The following is a 19,642-nucleotide window of genomic DNA, read 5'->3' as shown; positions in this document are numbered from 1 at the left end:
GCCCATCACCAAACACCCACCCAAACCCTACCAGGCCCAAGTGTCACCATGGCGACCCAGAGGGGCACAGACGCTGGGCCTGCTCCCCGGCAGCTCAGAGCAGGGCTGGAAGAGTGTGGGTTGCTGCCAGGAGCCGAGCTGGGCTCTGACCCACCCACCAGCCCTGCTCTGAGCTGCCGGGGAGCAGGCCATGCGTCTGTGCCCCTCGGGGTCGCCATGGTGTGGGTACACGACGCTCTTCCGATCTCCTAAAGGTCTGGAAGGGTGGGCAGAGAGAAATTTGTCCCAATCTGGTTGTATCATTGCTTGCGCTCTAGAGAGAGAGAGAGAGAGAGAGAGCGAGCGAGCGCAAGCAATGATACAACCAGATTGGGACAAATTTGTTGCACATCAAACACAGAGAAAAATAATAAATTAATAACTTGTATTCCCTATGCAAGATGTGTTTTACTCCATGTTGAGGTAGAGGTCCTGTCCCGGGATTAATGAGCAGCTAGGAGGAACAGATTGGCCCAGTCTGCACCTCTGGCTATTAATTCCATCTGGTCATTAATCCTCAGGAAATTCCCTGCATTGAACGCTTTATTGCTATTTTTATTTAGGATTCTTTGAAAAAATCCTAGCTGGATGGGATATTTTATGGCGCTTTCAATTGATAGGTTTACTCAACAGCACAAGGAGCTCAGATTCTTAGGTGGTGTAAATCAATGTAGCTCCATTGACATTAGCAGAGCTACCCCAATTTGCACCAGCTGAGAATCTGATCCCATTTAGATCTCAGTTTCTGTCTGTTGTTGTCTCAGCTGCCCTTTACTGGATGATGCTTTAGGTTTATAATTAACTCATTAAAAATAGAAGTTGAATACACGTGAAAGTAGCAGGCAGTCTGGAAATCTGCTGCGTAACTAACATCTTAGGAAGAAGCTAAACGGCATCATTTAAACAAAATTAATCCAAAACAGCACAGTGAAGGAGCTGCAACTTCAAGGCAAGTACTTTTAAGCTTGTTTACAAACCAATAACACTAAACTTAATACATGCACTGGGCAGCACGAAATTAATCATAGGCAACTATGTGAGTGGTGGAACAACTGCAGCTCTACGCCATGTTATGATCTGCATTGTCGTTCTCAAAAACGGAAACATTTGTGAGGCTTTAGATTGCTTTCTCCAGTTGGATTATCAGGAAAAGTAAGTTGCATTGAAAAGGACGATTAAAACAATGTTGCTTTTCATTCCAGTCCAGACAGGACATTCCTAATTTAAAGAGTATATTCTATAATAACGTACTTCACAACATTTTGTAAGGTCTCCCTGAACCCCTGTTGATTTTTATAAGAGTCTTTTCAATAATTGACTAATATACAGGGAAAACATGAAATTGATTATACACAAATGCTGTCAAATGCACGAAGCAAACTGAAAAAATAGAGAAAGATTTTTTTTTGGTAACTCCTTTCAATTACAGTGATCTTTGGGGTTACTTAAAACCAAGCAGAATATGAGAAATGTGATTTTTGCAATGACAATCCCTTGTAAATTGCAATTATTGAGGCAATGCATACCATAGGGCTGGGAAGGCAGTGAGTAGGAACGTGCAATCGGTCAATCTCTGAGAGCAAAGAGCGCAGACCTAAGAAATTCATTTAAATTAATTCCTGCTAAATATGGACCAGCAGACATTACTGTCTGCATGGGAAATTATACACAGAGCTATCCCAGGGCTAAGGAGACACTGTTTATCTAAGTATTTATAGCATGGTCCTCACTATGTAAGAATTTAAAGGAAAACTCCAACTCAGCACACAGGGCTCATCATCTGCTTCTGTCAAGATAAAATCATGGGGGAAGATCATCCCTCTTGCTCCCGATCTATGCATGGCAGGCTCCTTTATATAGAGATCTACCCCCTTCATATAGAAGGGAACTCTATCATGTCTGTGGTATTGGCCACCCTGCGCCACTCAGGCCTTGCAGAGCTCTCTCCATGCAGACCACACAGGGGTAGGAGGAGGAGACTAAGCCAAGGGCAGAACCAGGGTGATACAAATCATTCCCCTTCTAGCTCCATGCAATTTACTCTTAGAACCTGAAGCTGTTTTACCTTTATGTTACCCCTTCCTTTACCCCCACCAGGTTTCCCAGGGCACCCACAGATGAGGGAGTGCCTGGTAGCACAGTCCAATGCAGCCGGACTGCCAGGGGCCACAGCAGGCAAAGAGGAACTGGGTCTTGTTGCGGATAGCTTTGGCCTCAGTCCTCACCTTCTGCTCCTGTGGCTTTTTCCATGGAGGCCACACATACCCAATCTGACCAGTCATCATGGGGCAATCGCAGAGAGGGAAATGGGTCCTAACAGATTTGTAGAGCATGTTTGTTTCTGTTTTTAATTATCTATGAGGTTATTAAAGTAAAAAGGGCAGTCTTTAAAACGTGTGTGTAAAAAACATGATTGTCCCTTTAAAAATAGAGCTGTCTGCTGAGGCTCCAATGCTACACTCCTCCCCTCTTCTCTTAGCTTCATGCTCTCTCTGATCTTCCTTTCACATCTTCCACCTTAAGGTTTCTCTTTAGTGTGGCTGCTCTCCTTTCTTTCAGGAGCAATATCCACTCTACTTACTCAATGCCCCTGTTTTGTGATTCCATTCTCCTGCTGTCTGCTAGGCAGGGAGCAGAAGTTGCAGGACCTGGAGCTGCCTTTGAGGTGCAGGTAATTATTATGTGCATCTGTTGTATTGTGATCTCTGCCTCAACAGGTGGAAAACATGCTGTTGCTCTGATAGATTTGCAGTGCTCTGTGTTCCTGGCTTCTCCTTACTGTGAAGCTAGTCATGTGCTGTTTCTACAATAATAAACACAGCCTTACCACTGCCTCAACACCCCTTCCCCCCAGTAAATATCTTTTATCGGAATGAAATATTATTAAGGATTTGAAGAGTTATTCACTGAAAGCAAATATGAGCAGTAAGGTTGGGGAAAGAATGAAAGACTAGTTTGCTTCCTCTCCCTGGGGCCTATAAAGTCAGCAGTGCCTGCACTTTAGAGTTGGATAGTGGGGAATTACTTAACCTGAAATAATGGAAACAATTCAGACCATCATAGTATAGCATGAAAGTTACTCACATTACATCTGTTTTCCATTCTACAGGCTATATTCTGCCCTCAGATACACATGCACAACTCTCATCAACTTCAGGGCAAATTGTATCTGAGACCAAGATATGTCATGCTGTCTTTCTAAAGCATCTCTGTGGTTTCATTGATGAGCACTCTCACCTGTGGGCAAAAGGACTGTGCACAGAGCTTGTCTGATTCCCAGTGGTTTAGTTCTCAGGGGTCCATACAAACATTTTGTTTTCTGGTGTCAGTTTGTGAGAGACCCACATTTGCTGAGTTTCATCTTCCTAGTAGCCCCAAGCTATAGGCCAATTTCTCTATAGTGTACAACCTATAAACTTCTTGAACGTATCACCCTCAAAAGAATACACCCTTTTACTGAGCCAATTATCCCTGTCGAACAGGCAGGCTTCCAGCCAAAATGTAGTTGTTGTGACCAAGTTCTGGCACTCACAACTCACATTGAGGCTGGCTATAAAAAAACCTAAAGACTGGCGCAGTATTTTTTGACCTGTCATCTGCATATGATACTGTATGGATTAAGGGCCCAATGCTGAAACTTGTTAAAATTATACCTTGCTACCAAACACTTGGCCTACTGTGGACCATGCTGAGTAACAGACGCCTATGGATGTACCTGGGTAATAAGACCAGCTCACCCCATATCAAACAATGGGCTACCACAAGGCTCTGTACTTGCGCCAACCCTTTTAAATATTTACATAAGTGACATGTCTCCAACTAAATCACGAAAATTTGGATATGCAGATGATCTTGCCATGACAATCCAAGCATCAAACCTCCATGACATTGAGAAAGCATTAACTTAGGATCTCCAAAATATGGAACAATATTTCCGGAAATGGAGGCTCAAACCAAATCCTGGAAAAACAATAGTAAGCACATTTCATCTTGATAATAGGAGTGCCAAAAACACACTGAAAGTAGCTTTCTGTGGTAAAAATGTGCAACACGATTACACTCCAACATATCTTGGAGTGAAACTCGACCGCACCCTCTTCTTCCATGATCATTTTGAGAAGGTAGCTGCAAAGATAAAAACAAGAGCCAGCATAATCCAGAAACTAGCAGGTACAACCTGGGGTGCATCAGCATTAGTTCTGAGAACATCTGCAAAAGGACTTGTATATTCAGTAGCAGAACATTGTGAACCAGTATGGAGCAGATGCAGCCACACACAATTTGTGACTACCCAGCTGAATAGAGTGATCTGGTGCATCACGGGAACCCTTAAATCGACTCCAACACTACGGCTACCTGTCCTGTCTAATATTGCTCCCCCACCAATACGCCGAACTGCTGCAACATTCTGCGAAGCTCAGTGAATCCAGGAAAACAGAGGTCTTCCTATTCACCAAGACCTTACAATGCCCCCCTGCAACATCTTAAGTCCTGCAAGCCTTTGTGGGAACATTCATTTAGCCTCATGCAATCAGGGTATGATCAGAAGGAGGCTTGGGAAGCAGATTGGGCTAAGCAAGACTTAAAAAATAAGCACCTCTTGCCAGATCCCACATAGAAGGTTCCTGGGTTTGACCTTCCACGGTCATCTTGGTCAACTCTGAACTGAATTCAAACCAACCATAGTAGATTCAGATATCTAATGCTCAAATGGAAAATCAAGGACTCCCCAGTGTCTGAGTGTGGTTCCCCATGACAGACCATTGAACATATCATTACCTACTGCCCAATTTATAAATATGAAGGAGGTGTCACTGCAAAAAATTCTGCTACTCCTGATGTAGCCATTTGGCTTGATCAACTTCAGGTGAAATTGTAGTTGCTGCTCTACACCAGCCATACGAAAGAAAAAAAAGTAGCCCCCAAACTCAGAACAAAACACAGCCAAAACTGCCAATTTTCATGTAGTTCGGGGGTCATAAGCCACTGAGTTTCCTATGAGTTGGTCTAGATCTAGTCCAGAATTTTCAGACACAACATTTTTTCATCATCATTTTTGATTTTTCGGCAAACAGTTTTTGTTTAGAAAGGGTCAGTTTCAATGAATCTCCGATTTGGAAAAAAAATTGAAAAGAGAAGTTTGAAACTGTTAAAATATCCTGTGTTGACATTTTTTTAAAAGAAAATTTTCATTTGCTGGTTTAAAATAGCTTTTTGTTTAGAAATTTTAATTATTTATAGTTAAAAAAAGTTAAAATAAAAAAGGCTCAATCAAAATGTAATTTTTACGGGTTATTGAAATGAAAAGTGTCAGTTGGCCCACTTAAGTTTTTGGATTATCCATTTACAAAAATTTTCAAGATTTTGACTTCTTCTGATTTGGTCCTGGAAAGTTTTTTGATATCTTGAAAACTCTTGTGGGTCAGGAAAGTTGTTTCCCATCCAACAGTGGTTTGTTCTAGATATCATAACATTGACCCAAGATTGTCTAAAAATGCTTTTTTTGGGGGGGGGGGGAGAGGGGGCAAATCAGGTCCAAGATTCAGACTGTTAAGGAAATCCCTAATATTCCATTGTCTGTCTCCTGGAGATTTCATGTGGCTTTGGGATTCATTATGAAAGATTCACACTACTCTAATCCTGGCTGTAGATTCTCTGCAAGACTTCAGTTCATCCCCAATGCTCACACTACAGAGTACTAGCTGGGGGACAGGGGCAATTTGACCAGGGAGGTTCAAATTCTTCCTTATTTTATTCACCACAAAGATACAAAACCACACAGCCAAAAAAGGCGATCCTTTGTCCTGTGAGCAAATTAAGTTGGTCTGAATATCACTGTTGACCTATGGATCTACATGAAGTCCCCAAACGAGGCTGTGCTACAACTCTACCTCTAGCATATATTGATGAATGAGATAATTGACTTTCCTTTCTCATTCCAATATTTTCCCCAGTTTAAAAACAATCCAAATCAAGTGATGATTGTATGCTTTAGTTGGAAATTAAATACATCTTTTATCAACTTTGTTCCATTTAAGATATTGATATATCTAATCTATTTATACATATGTACAGCTGTTACACCCTAGCAGTGCAACCCCATTGGCTTCAGTAGGATTACATTCGTGTCACTGAGAGCCAGATTTTCCCAGCAAGTACAGAACCATACCTTGATTGTCCTTGGAGCTCTGCCCAGCAAGTACAGTACCATAACTTGATTGTCCCAGGAGTTTAGAACAAGTCCAGTCCAGTCCTTTGGCCCCCACGTGGGCAGACCCACCAGGCCCTTCTCTTTCTCACCAGATTAATAACCTAGTTCTTACTTGATTTATTATTAATTGCTAACATTTCATGATTACTTTTTTCACTGCTTTGCAATGGAAGCAATAGGCTTGGTCTAGTGACCCTGTTGTTCAGTGCTGTGCTCTGCTGTGAAAAAGATCCTGGGCCAATTCCTCGGACCTTTCTCTGGTGCCTCAGGTTGGGAGCCTTGAGAAGGCACAATGGTGAGATCCAAGATTGGATAAATTCATGGTTTACCCAAAGAGTTAGAAACAAAAAACAATACTCAAATACTCTCCCTGAAAGATTGCAATGACACTACTTTATTTCTTAAAATGCAAAACCCTAGCACACAAGAACCAACAAACAGTCAGAGATAAAGCAGGCTGCTCCCTAAGGCACAACTCAAGCCACCTTGCTCTAGCCAGGCCCGGCTCCAGCATTTCTGCTGCCCCAAGCAGCCAAACAAAACAAAACAAAAAAAAGCCGCGATCGGCGGGCGGCAGTTCAGTGGCAGGTCCTTTGCTGCTAGAGGGAGTGAGGGACCTGCCGCCCCCGAATTGCAGCAGGTGCCGCCCCTCTCCCTTGGCCGCCCCAAGTACCTGCTTGTTAAGCTGGTGCCTGGAGCCGGCCCTGGCTCTAGCCTGGCTCTTTGCAGACTGCCTGCTAAGAACCAGATCACACACTTCCCTATAGAGCCCCCTAGGCTGTTAGCAGGACCAGGAAGCCCCCGACTCTTAAAGTGATAGTGTCATTTTAACATAGTTTTCAATACACCACAATAAGCAGCTGACATGTCTTTGCTATAATGCCTGTAGCCAGTCCAACAGCAGTCTCAGTAGGCTCAGAACAGAGCTGCACCCAGTCCTCTGTGACTGAAGGGCGGTTGTTGCAAAGGAAGCCTCAGGGATAGATGGCACAAATAGAACTGAAGCTTGAGGAGAACCCACGCAGAGCACCACTAAAAGGATAACACTAGGAAAAAAAAAAACAGGAGAGGATTCTCAGTGCCCAACTGTTTTTTTAAATAGTTTTAAAACCCTGCCTCCTCCAAATGTTAGAGTGTCACATGGGATGAAGGGGATCCAGTTATTATTAAGTGTATGTATTGCTAGGCACTGTATTTAATGGTCCTCACCCCCAAGAACTTATTACCCAAATATAAAGTCAAGACAAAACAACAACAAGTGGATACAGACAGATGGGAGCACAACAGTTAGAAGATAGTCTTTGGGATCATTCTGTAACCACATAAACCTCGCTTTCAGTCAAACCACACACTAAGGTCACTTAGACCATTTATATCCCATAACATTCACTCTCATACAATGCTGTAAGTGTAGATGGAATTCAGATCCTTTTGCTCCAAAAAAAAGAGCTCCTTACCATTTGAGTTTAAGGAGCATCTCCTTCAGCTAAAGCAGCATTAGTGATTATAGCTTCCTTAGGCCTCCAGCCACTAGAGGGAGACATGCCCTTCATAAAGTTGGCCATTGCATCCAATAGAATACAGTGGAACACAATCACATTAGCTAATACATTGCCCTCTAATTGTGCCTCTCTTTTTTTTTTAATGGTTAACTAGTTCCTCATACTGCTCTTTGTATAGATACCATTCCTTTCCAGGGTAAATCTTGTTCTTTTCTCTTTTTTGCTTGCAACGTGTGTTATGTTTTGGATCGTTTTTATCTTGAATGGTTAGTTATTTTAGAAATGTGGTAAGAATTAATCTATACTTAGGCTGATCCAAAACAACAGACATATTTTGAATCCAGAAAACTAGCACAAATGCTGGGATGAAAGTCACCCACGAGGCAAAATCTGATCAGTTCCTGTTTGTCTTCACTACAGCTGGCTTAACAGTGAGATTTTACAATGATGGCTTACGTGATTGGGATTTCATTTATTTCCACTGTATTTTTTAGACTGAGAGAGGATGAGCCAGCAAGTCCCAGTCTGTTCAAGCTCAGTTTGACCTTTGTACTAATTTACTTTATTATTTTTAGTTCTCAAATGGTTCATTACTCTGTACCCAGGGGTCTGATTATAACAGGCCAGTATTTTAATGATTTATGAGGGGCACCTGGGATTGCATGGGTAGCACATGCATTTTGTCACTGTTATCGGAGAAGCCTTTATTGATCCATACCCGAGCACCAAGACTGAAGCATCTCAAATTCCAATAAGCTTTAGCTCACAAACCTGATTTAACAGGTGGCTTGTGGCCTTACTGTGGGAATAAAACAAAACAGCTGAATTGCTTCGGTCTGTTGTAAGTCTCCCATCGTGGGAGGATTTCCATTCCTCTCTCCTTTTCTGTGTCTACTTCGCAATGGGCAGGGAGGTGTCAACCTTTGCCTATTATCCAGCCGGAAACCTAAAAGACAGGATGTTGTTACAAGTGGCACGGCTCATCTCTTTGCCAAAAAAGACTGGTGGAAGGAACATGCTGCTGAAGCCGCACTTCTGAAGGCTCTGATATGCTGAATCTTGGCCTTTGCAAGAGGCAGTCATGCTATTCGGATTAGTGGGTAAAGAGGTGAAGAGCCACTGAGAAATCAAAATTCAGAGGCAGGCACGGCATTTAATGCAGGCGCATGCCTACTATATGATGGGGATCCCATAGCAGCAGCATCAGGGAATGTACAAGTTTCCCCAGTTTCATCTCGGAAGGAGCCAGGAGTCCTGGAGAGCAGCATTTGGAGCTGTGATATTTCAGTACTCAAGGAGTCACATCTTCCTTGATTTGGGTTTGCACATCCTGAATTTCTTTCTGAACTTCAGGTCAAGTGAACCCCAAAACTCAAAACAACACTCAGCCCAAAGCATCATTTTGGAGTGGGGATCATGCAGAAACACTAATTTTTCCCCTCTTTGTGCCTCAGACCCTAGACTGGCCCAGATTCCCTGGGAGACAGATGTAGCTTTGGGCAAATCTGTCCCAAGTTTTGGACTTTGCCTGGATTCGGGTTTCACTACCAACATTTTGCATAGCTTTGCCCCGGCTAAGCTAATAACCTGAGGTCACATAACTGCTCATTGCCTCAGTTTCCCCATCTGTAAAATGGGGATATTAATGCCTGTGTCACAGGCTAAATTTAGTAATGACTCAGACTGCCATAAAATGCCAGTTCTTAATATATTCACTGTCAACCTCCTGCCATTTCCCTTCATTCCTCCTACTCCTTCACTAAATGTAAAAGCCTCCCTTCTGTATAAACATAGAGATACCCAAGTCATCGCTTTCCTGAAGCTCGTAGCACAGAGCTACTGGTACACCACAACTTACAGCAAAGGCTATGGGTCAGGAACAGAGGCAGCAACACTACAGCTAGCCCTAAAGAAACAGACATGGCAGGAAGCAACCTGCTAGCAATGACCTTTATAGACAGGAAAGTTAACCCCTTCTTTTTCGGCAGTTTAAATGGGGAAGCACTTTAGAGCTAATACAGGAGAGAAGAGCCTCACTTTATATCTGCTAAATAAGTACTTTGTCAATAAATTCTTTGGGGCAAGTGTTGTTTCTTTACAAGTAATGGGATTGAACCTGGGACCTCTGGATCTTAAACCACAAACCTTTACAGCCTGAGCTAAAAGATAGAACAGGCTCATCGACCTCTATATATGGCCCGGCCACCACTAGAGGGGAACAGAGCCCCACACGGAGTAGGTGTGGATTATAGTTGTGGTTTTGTACAATGCCTAGCATGATAAGGCTCTGGCAATAAAAGTAATAAACATCATTCTGTTTCAGACTATTTGGGACAGAGATCAGCTGAGCCAATCTGGAAAAGTGGGTAGACTGAGAAAAGGAGCAAGGGTGTAAACCTAGCAATGGGTGAGAGGAGTGGATGAGGGACAGGAAGCAGCCGCATTTAGTCCTTCTGTCATCTAGCTAACTGTAGTCAGACCTGCTCGCTGTGGTGACAAGATGTCCAGGTTGACAGCTCTCGAAAAGAAGCCTGTATGTTAAATAGCAGAAGGCTTTATGCCTGGTGGGTCAGCATGACATGCTTTTAGAAGTTCCTTTGGGTATGACAGTCATCCCAAACGCCAGCAGCAGCTGCTAAAGAGAGAATGTTTTTTTGCTATGAGAATTTACCTGGTGGGGATAAGATCCTAACAAACCCCTTTCCTGCACAGCCATCACATTGGCATTTAACTCACATCACCATCAGTTACCTTTTCATTTCTGTACCTGCTTGGAAGAAATCAGCCCAAATCAGCTGTGAATAATCCAAAATTTGTGCTTCTCTGCAAGAGTACCCAAAACAAACACTGTATGCTAATAAGATGGTGTAAATCATGGGTTCTCCAACTGAGGGCCACAACCCCCAGCGGAGATGCAAATAAACATCATGTGAGCAAACAACCAGTGGTCACAACACTTGCTAACTGGGACAGTGGGAGGTCCCATTTAGATGAGAGTGAGACACCTAGGGGCAGTCCTGATATGAAAAAGGTTGAGAGAACTATTGATATAAGTGAAATGAAGCCATCTGGTCACTTACAGTCCAAAACAAAATCGAAGTGACACATATTTCTTCTACCAGGCAAGGGCAGTTGTATTCCCTATAGGAGGCCAATGGAGATTTATTCTGGCATCGTGCTCATTAGACTGTAACCCACAGGATGAAAGAATCACTTTGGAATGTAGCAAGGGCCTGATTTTGCCCCTGCTCATAGAATCATAGAAGATTAAGTCTGGAAGAGACCTCAGGAGGTCATCCAGTCCAACTCCCTGCTCAAAGCAGGACCAACCCCAACTAAATCATCGCAGCCAGGGCTTTGTCAAGCTGGGCCTTAAAAAAAATCTAAGGATGGAGATTCCACCACCTCCCTAGGTAACCCATTCCAGTGCTTCACCACACTCCTAGTTTTTTCTAATATCCAACCTAGACCTCCCCCACTACAACTTGAGACCATTGCTCCTTATTCTGTCATCTGCCACCACTGAGAACAGCCTAGCTCCATCCTCTTTGGAACCTCCCTTCAGGTAGTTGAAGGCTGCTATCAAATCCCCCCTCACTCTTCTCTTCTGCAGACTAAATAACCCCAGTTCCCTCAGCCTCTCCTCATAAGTCATGTGCCCCAGCCCCCTAAGCATTTTTGTGGCCCTCTGCTGGACTCTCTCCAATTTGTCCACATCCTTTCTGTAGTGGGGGCACAAAACTGGACGCAATACTCCAGATGTGGCCTCACAGTGCCGAATAGAGGGGAATTATCACTTCACTCCATCTGCTGGCAATGCTCCTACTAATGCATCCTGTAGCGGGGTCCCTGCTGAGCCCACCTGGCTCCTGCCCCTGCTGGGCTGAGAAAGTCACTCAGAGTCTTTTGTTGCAGTGCTCACCTGGTGCTTTATTTTACAAGTAGCGTTCCCACCACCTTTTCACCACAATACACACAATCCTTTTCTGCTTCTCTACCAGCAGGAGAGAGGGGACAAGCTACTCCTCCCTGTTTTCCCTTAGTGCAACTTCCCCTCTTCCCAGCTCCTCCCTGGCTTCCTTTCCCTGGGGCTTTTATCCAGCCCCAGCCTGATGAGGCAGCAGCTGTTCCAGGTTCCCCAATCAGGGCCAGGTGATCTACCCAGCTCCAATTCACCTCCCTTAATTGGAGCTGGAGTGACAGAGGGTTGGCTAAGCAGCTTTCTGCTTTGCACCCTGTCACACAGCCCAATATGCCATTAGCCTTCTTGGCAAGAAGGGCACACTGTTAACTCATATCTAGCTTCTCATCCACTGTAATCCCCAGGTACTTTTCTGCTGAACTGCCGCTTAGCCAGTCAGTCCCCAGCCTGTAGCACTGCATGGGATTCTTCCTTCGTAAGTGCAGGACTCTGCACTTATCCTTGTTGAACCTCATCAGATTTCTTTGGCCCAATCCTCCAATTTGTCAAGGTCACTCTGGACCCTATCCCTGTCCGCCAGCGTATCTACCTCTCCCCTCAGCTTAGTGTCATTGCAAACTTGCTGAGGGTGCAATTCATCCCACCATCCAGATCATTAATGCTTGTGCAAATCAGGAATAATGCCACCAGAGTCACTATAGTTACGCCCGCGTAAAACCTGCATACAGGAGGCAGGTTCAGAATCCTACTTCCAAAATTTACCCCTATCTACAGGAAGAGCCAAATTTGATCAAGCATCACTTCAAGTAGAAGTCTTGAAGTGGGAAGAGAAAATGTTCTAAATGAATTGTATAGTCTCAAATAATTTGGCTCGATGAGATAAGCATCCTATGTTTGGGGGACTATCTAAATTAGAGGTGAGCCTCAATGAACTGAGATCCAAATCTTCTCCACGTTTGGATGGTTGGAGTCCATACTAGGAGGATATACTAGCCATGACATTTGGATCTGGATGCAAATTTCCCAAAGTTCAAGGGGATGGAATTGGAGCAGGAATTCCAAACCAAAACTCTCAACCTTTCCAGGCTCCAGCCACTCTGGCCCCAATGCATAAAATGTCACCTGGGACAAGGGATGATTTGCCTTATCAAACAGTGAAAACTGAGGCTCCCCCAATTCTAACAGAGCTTGAGTTCACCTCAATAAGCCTATTGCACATAATTCACCATTGGCATTAATCCAATGGTAGAAGAAGTGGTAGGGTAGGTAGGACTCAGGCAGGCATTTACCATCATGACCTCCTACAGATTTAAAGAAACAGTGCACATATCCTCACAGCACCCAGGCATTTTTCCTGAAAGAGAAGTCAATAGTCCTATGAAATTCTCTGAGATTACTTAGGCCTGGTCTACACTGGGGGAGGGGGATGGGGGTTGATCTAAGTTACGCAACTTCAGCTACGTGAATAACGTAACTGAAGTCTACGTACTTAGACCTACTCACCGCGGTGTCTTCACTGCGGTGAGTCAACAGCTGCCACTCCCATTGACTCTGCCTGTGCCTCTTGCGGCGGTGGAGTACTGGAGTCGATGGGAGAGCACTCGGGGGTCGATTTATCGCATCTAGACTAGACGCAATAAATTGACCCCTGCTGGATCGATCACTGCCCGCCGATCCAGCGGGTAGTGTAGACATACCTTAATTGTAGTCTAGAGATCTAATGCAACAATGTGGCAGCCCACAGAGAGGCCGTATTATCATTTTTATCACAATCCAAAACAGAGAGCGACAGAAAACTTGGAGCAGAGCAGCAAAGCAAGCAAATCTCTGGGTTTTAAACTTAAAATGGCAGCATATACCTCTCCTGTCCCCACAAACCAAACCTCCCACTGAAGTCTGTCTTCCTAAATACCACTTAAAGTTTGTCTGTAAGGCCAGTTTGGGTGAAGGGCATGAACTATAGACTATAGCTGTGAGCAAACCTATGAAAAGCACCTCTCCATTTTTCTTCATTTGAAATACCAGCATCTGAGCTGGGCAGGACAGTTGTTGTTCACGGTCACACTTTTAATGCAGACTGAAGTGCTTCACAGAGAAAATGTTTGAGATCCCTGAATCACTAACAGTTTCTATCTTGCAGTTTTGTGCTGCTGCTCATGACTATAGTATCTGATCACCATCCATGTAAAGTAGACTTCAAGGAGTGTCTGGTTCCTCTCCTTTTTCAGGTAATGGAAAGCTCCGCTGGGGTAGGATTTGAAGTTGTGACTGTTGTTTTGGTTATGGTGGGAAAGGTTTATTAAAGAGGAAGCAATTGCAGCATTTCCTAAAGGTGGGCAGACTGGATTCATCTCCTCTCCTCCAGACGTTCGTTCCTCAGCCAGATCCCCTGGAACAAGAATGCATTTTCAGCTGGTTCTCACATGCTTCAACCTGGGCATTGTCCCGGAGGGATGCAACTGTCCTGGTGGTTGGTGGAAAGAAAGGTAGTGTGTAACACAGCTGATCCATCCCTGGCTTTGAAGACTGGGACCAAGGCATTAAACTTGGGAGTAGAAGCTGACTGGGAGCCTGTGGAGTGTCTGTGGCATGGGTTTCATTACGGAAGAAATGGCAGATGCATTTTGGACCAGCTAGAGCCTTTGGATTTTTCACATTCATAATCACCGTATCTGAAGTTGTACCAGAGCCTAAGCGTTTCACTTTGCTGCTCAGGTTGATGGGAATGGAGGGAGCTCAGCCAGCTCCCAGAAGCAGGGCTCTGTTGGGATGCACGTGCAGTCATTACAGTTTCTGTTCCAGGCCGCCATCCTGCAGCCATTCTCCTGTACTTGCTCTGCCAAAAATCCAACTGTCTTCAATGGGCTGAAGGGGGACTGACTGCAGGATTTGGCCCATGCTGCTTCCTTCACTCCTCTGCCAAGAGCTAAGTTCAGGCCCTCAGGGCTCTGTTTCTCTCATGCTCCAGCTGATGACCTCATGAACACCTAGCACAGGGGAGGAACACAGCTCCCTGCACAGCTTTAAATGTTTGTGTTTCCTTGCAAATGCCAATGGCATCATTGACACCTAAGGGCCTGACCTCCGGTCTTGGCAGGTAAAAGTCTTTTGGGTCACTTTACCCTGGGGTTCCTGCTCTTGATGAATATTTATTTAATGATAGCTAGATGGCTGTAATTAAAGTTACTGTAAAGCATGGTCTAAAATGCACTAGTAATAAATTCTTAATAGCTGATGCTATAACAAGCAGTTACAAAAAATACATCGTAACGTGCAGATTGTTAACACAATGTCTGGGCCTGTTTAATGCAGGTCTTTAAATAGTTACAATGCACACTATTAAAGTGGCACATAAAATTCGTAACTAGTAAATAAAGGGCCCAATTCAGCAACAAAATATTTCCAGGCAGCAGGGGTGCAGAAGCCATAGAAAATTGATTTCTGTGTGTTCACTGTCTGCCATGCTCCCCATAGCTATATGTTGCGGTCCATATTGGGCCCAAAATGCCTACTCATACAATAAAGGGAAATTTTCCTCCCACAGTTGAGTAACAGATTAGACTCCTGATTCTGCAAACCCTTGCTCATGAGTCAGCTTTGGACAAGTCTGTGGGAATGCTCACAAGAGTAAGGGCCCAGTCCTGCAAATCCTGTTAACCTCACCATAGCCATATAAATTATCTTAATTCAATGTCTTAGCAAAGAGGGTCTGGTGTCCTTTTCTAACCCAATTCACTCAGGACACAAGCCCAAGCAGCCACTTCAGTATCTTGCTTTTCTTGGTCAGCCACTTTCTATACTTTACAGAAGCTACAGCTCCTTTTGTTCTGGTCTTTCACATCCTCTTTCAGCTACATTCAGACAGGTGCCCTCAGGTTACTTACTGGGGAATGGCAGAGCTGGCTTCGGATCAGGCCTTAAATCTTCCTCTTCCAGCATGGAAGTGGTGAGATCTTCCCACTCAGCACACATACACACTCATTCTCAGGGCTCTGACACCCATCCTCTTCTGGACAGGAATTCCATAGCCAGACTCCCTGCTGATGCTGGGGAGGGGTGTGTGTATGGAGTGTACCTTCACAGTTTGGAGACATCATTGCAATCCAACTTACATTACCTGACGAAGCCATGTTTTAACAGCTATTTTGTAACCCTGCCAGTAGACTGAGTGCTCACCATGGCAACCAAGAAGGAAGGGGCGCAATAGTTGTGTAACCCTTCTGCCAGGTGGAGCTGGCAGCAACCAGGGCCGGGTTCAATATCTAGGGGTTCCTTTTCAACAATACCACACAGAACCAGCTTGAGCCCCCACCCAGTAACCTAGGACAATTACACGCTAACCCTGGGCACCTCTGAGAGGCAATACTTCCCCACTCCCAAGAACAGAGTCTGAGTGTAGAAAATAAACTTTTAATGAAAGGAGGGAAGTCACCAGATGCCAGAAGCAGGATTCATAATCATAAAACTGTGAGCAGGACACTAACCCCAGAGCGCATGGGGCAATGCCTTCCACCTCATGTTCAGGATTCAGACATGTATCTGTGTGAGTTCACCTCCCACCTGGGGATGAAGGCACCTTGCTTGCACTTCCTCGCTGCCTGGCCGCCCCTGCCAGCCACTCGTTCACCAGCTGTCAGTCACCTTCTGTTGCAACCTCTGCACATCAGTCTCTTAGTAATTTTCAATTCTTTGCAGGCTGGGCAGAAACACTGCCCCATTTCAAGTGATTTCAGCTCTCATTTGAGCAGTTTAACATAACAAAGAGGCTCCTAATGAAGCCTATTTAGCTCTTTCTTTGAACAGTGGGAAGGAACAGGTTAAACCAGACCAGGGACCCTTAGAGAGAGTCCACACCTCCTGGCTGGGACAACTGTCCCCACCCACTTAGTTTCACAGGGCTCTGGCATTCAAGCCCCTGGCTTAACCAGGTCCTTTCAGCTGAGGATGACCCCCTCATTTGGGACAGGTTAAGCACAGTTCTGCTCCCCTTTATTCATATAATAATGACAACAACATTAGTAACAGCATTTTACTACCCCTGCATTCAGTACTCAAGTGATTTGTACACCCAACACCAGCCAAAGTTGATTATTTTGAACCACACTGCTCTATCTGATGGATATCTAAGCAGAGTAGGTGTGTTCATGTAAATACAGTTTGCTCCTGAAGTCTTTCCCACTCCCAGCTAGCTCTCAGGGGAGAATTCATTCAGATCCTGCTTACAGTTGGAAAAATGGTCTCCCAAGCCAAGAGGAAGAGGGGGAACTCCCATGTACTTTTAACAGGGGAGCAAGGGCTGTGTTCCCCTGAACTTTAACCCCTGACCATGACCTTCAATGCAGTGTAGGTAACTTCTTTGGTGAGCCCATTTTCCACTCTAAAGAACAGCAACATCAGCAGCTGTAACCAGACTTTGCAATTAACCACAATATTACTGCACAATAGAGAGAATCCGCTCCATGCTCTCCCCTTCAGTGACCACACACACACACACACAATACTCATCAACAGAGATACAGCAAGTAGCTGATGTCACAAGAACATCTGATACTCTATAGAGCAATATAGACCCATCTGGAGGGACCATGTGCTGTTTTACTTCCTGCAGCATTCAAGATCAGCAGGTATGATCCCAGCTGACTAGCCCACAGAATCACTGAGAGAGGAAAAGAGAGAGATCAGGGAGACCTATCTGAGGCATGGTTTACAGAAGGGCTGTCTCTCCACAATTCCAGCTGAAATCCATGGGAGCTGGGGCAGGCTCAGCACCTCTGAGAATCAGGCCAGATAGTGATGCCCTTATTGATGTTTGGATAGTACACCTTACTCCATGAATACTTCCACTGCATTCAGTGGGACTTACACTGAGTAGACCTTACTCCATGTGGAGTAAGGGCATCCCAATCTAGCCCTATATTGGGAGAGGCCACTTGCTACCAGCATAGTATCCAAGGAGCAGACAGGCAGATGTTTTATTCTCATCCGTGCAGCTCTATGTTGTGTGAAGAGTGATCTAGCTCACATTCCTCCAGATATTGACACCACATTGTATAGAGAAGAGCAGGCAATTCTGCAAAGTCAGACTAGGGCATGTGGTCATCACCTTACACAAAATGCACAGCTGGTGCTAAACTTGTCCCTACTGAATTTGGAAATGCTATTCGGGTTACATCCTCCAGCTGCTGAAGAGATTTTCTTACAGACAGTTGGCTGCTCAAATACCTTGTGCATCCCTAGAAACAGCCAATGTCTCAGCTTTCAAACCCAGCCAGTCCTACCTCAATCATCACTGTAGTTGATTCATACTATTTCCCACAGCACTCCCAGCAATCGATAAATTATGGCTCCAGTGAGACTATCGGGTTAAACGGCAAGAAGGAAGAATGATGACTATAATATTTGCCATTTGTGTAGAGACGTAACAGATAAAGTACAAAACCTTTCCTCAAACATATGTTATCATGGAGTAATCTTTCCAATGGATAGGTTTTCTGCAAAGCATTTGTGACTTTCTAAAGCACAACTGTTAGCAGTGGTGTTGTGGCGGTGTTGGTCCCAGGATATGAGAGAGACAAGGTGGGTGAGGTAATATCTTTTATGGACCAATTTCTGTTGATGAGAGAGACAAGCTTTCAAGGTACCCAGAGCTCTTCTTCAGGTTTGAGAAAGATAGTCACAGATAAATACAAGGTGCAGCTTTTTTTTTTGTTTTGGTTTGGGGGCGCAAAAAAACTGGAGCCAGCCCTGATGACTGCAGAGGTATTGGCTACCTACTTCACCTTGAATGGTCTCTTGCAACATATGCTAATTACTTATGCTAAACAATCTGTTCCACTTTGTATTTAGCTGTGACACTAAGTACCTTTCCAAGACCTAAAGAAGAGCTTTGCATAAACTCTAAAGCTTGTCTCCTGGTCCAATAAAAGCTATTACCTCACCCACCTTGTCTCTCTAAAGATACAACTGGCACAGATCTGACATGCCCTACCTTGGCCAAACCCAGAGCTTCAGTCTGGTCTTTTACAATCATCTGTCAAACATAATCCAATTGAAGTGCATTCAGGTTGACTTTTTAACTAAAATGATAGGGTTACAACATGACCCAGCCAGTCAAAAACAAATCATGAGTAATGTCTCTGCAGGGTGAACATTAAAGGCGTGTTTATTAAGTTGGGGAAAAGATGGTATTCTACAAATGCACAGACTGATAATTACTGATGGGATTAAAACACTTAACAGATTATTAACGCAAGAATAATGATGTAATGAAATTTTCCTAAAATTCTCCTCTATCCCACCAGAAAAAAGAAAAGTATAGTGAAGTGATGAGATGACACTGTGCTAGGGCACTGGCTTCATATCCATGCAAAGAACACAATACCACCTACTGAAGTGCCAACACTATTTTGTGCAGCACTGTGTCATCTGCTAATATGGTGCGGCAGTTTGGTTCAGTACTGACTCAAAAGGAACAGTGTCACTTAGTCACTAGTCACCCTGCCCTATTATTTCCTTCCTTCCTATTTAGCCAAGTATGTCTACAGATAAATTGGGAGGAAAGTAATATGGAGTTTCAAAGGACTGGGATTTATGTTAGGGGACCTTACCTCAAAGGTCCTCTCCATATTGTGGCATGAAACCATGCTAGTTACACCACCATGCTTCAGGGCACCCCTGAGGGTATGTCTACACTACAAAATTATGTCAACTCAAAGTTATGTTAGCATACAGCCGCCGCAGTAAATAAATCACTTTTGCCTTGTGTTGGCAGTGCCCGTCCTCACCAGGAGCACTTGTAGTAACTGGACTATCATTGAGTCATTGAGAGGTCATCTAGTCCAGTCCCCTGCACTCATGGCAGGACTAAGTATTATCTAGACCATCCCTGACAGGTGTTTGTCTAACCTGCTCTTAAAAATCTCCAATAATGGAGATTCCACAACCTCCCTAGGCAATTTATTCCAGTGC

The 19,642-nt window shown here is 44.3% G+C and overlaps 1 protein-coding gene across 5 annotated transcripts in view; it reads left to right on the top strand.

Annotated features, from left to right (window-relative positions):
* The first annotated feature begins 869 nt into the window (after positions 1-869).
* LOC117880689 (dual specificity protein phosphatase 13-like) overlaps positions 870-19,642 on the top strand; it is a 35,296-nt gene continuing 16,523 nt past the window's right edge. For 2 of the 5 annotated variants that reach the window (XM_034777078.1, XM_034777080.1), the window contains exon 1: positions 2,600-2,710. Coding sequence is in view for 1 of the 5 variants with exons in the window: in XM_034777076.1 (XP_034632967.1) it covers positions 14,075-14,160 (86 nt within the window). In the remaining 4 variants the exon portion in view is untranslated. Of the gene's footprint in view, positions 989-2,599; positions 2,711-13,814; positions 13,903-13,974; positions 14,161-19,642 lie in introns of those variants that run through there. The other 3 variants (XM_034777079.1, XM_034777077.1, XM_034777076.1) reach the window with 3 other exon arrangements.

This window comes from Trachemys scripta, chromosome 7, assembly GCF_013100865.1.
Source record: "Trachemys scripta elegans isolate TJP31775 chromosome 7, CAS_Tse_1.0, whole genome shotgun sequence".
NCBI classification, from domain to species: domain Eukaryota; kingdom Metazoa; phylum Chordata; order Testudines; family Emydidae; genus Trachemys; species Trachemys scripta.
The sequence above is the reverse complement of the archived record's forward strand: the minus strand, read 5'-3'. Positions and strand labels throughout refer to the sequence as shown.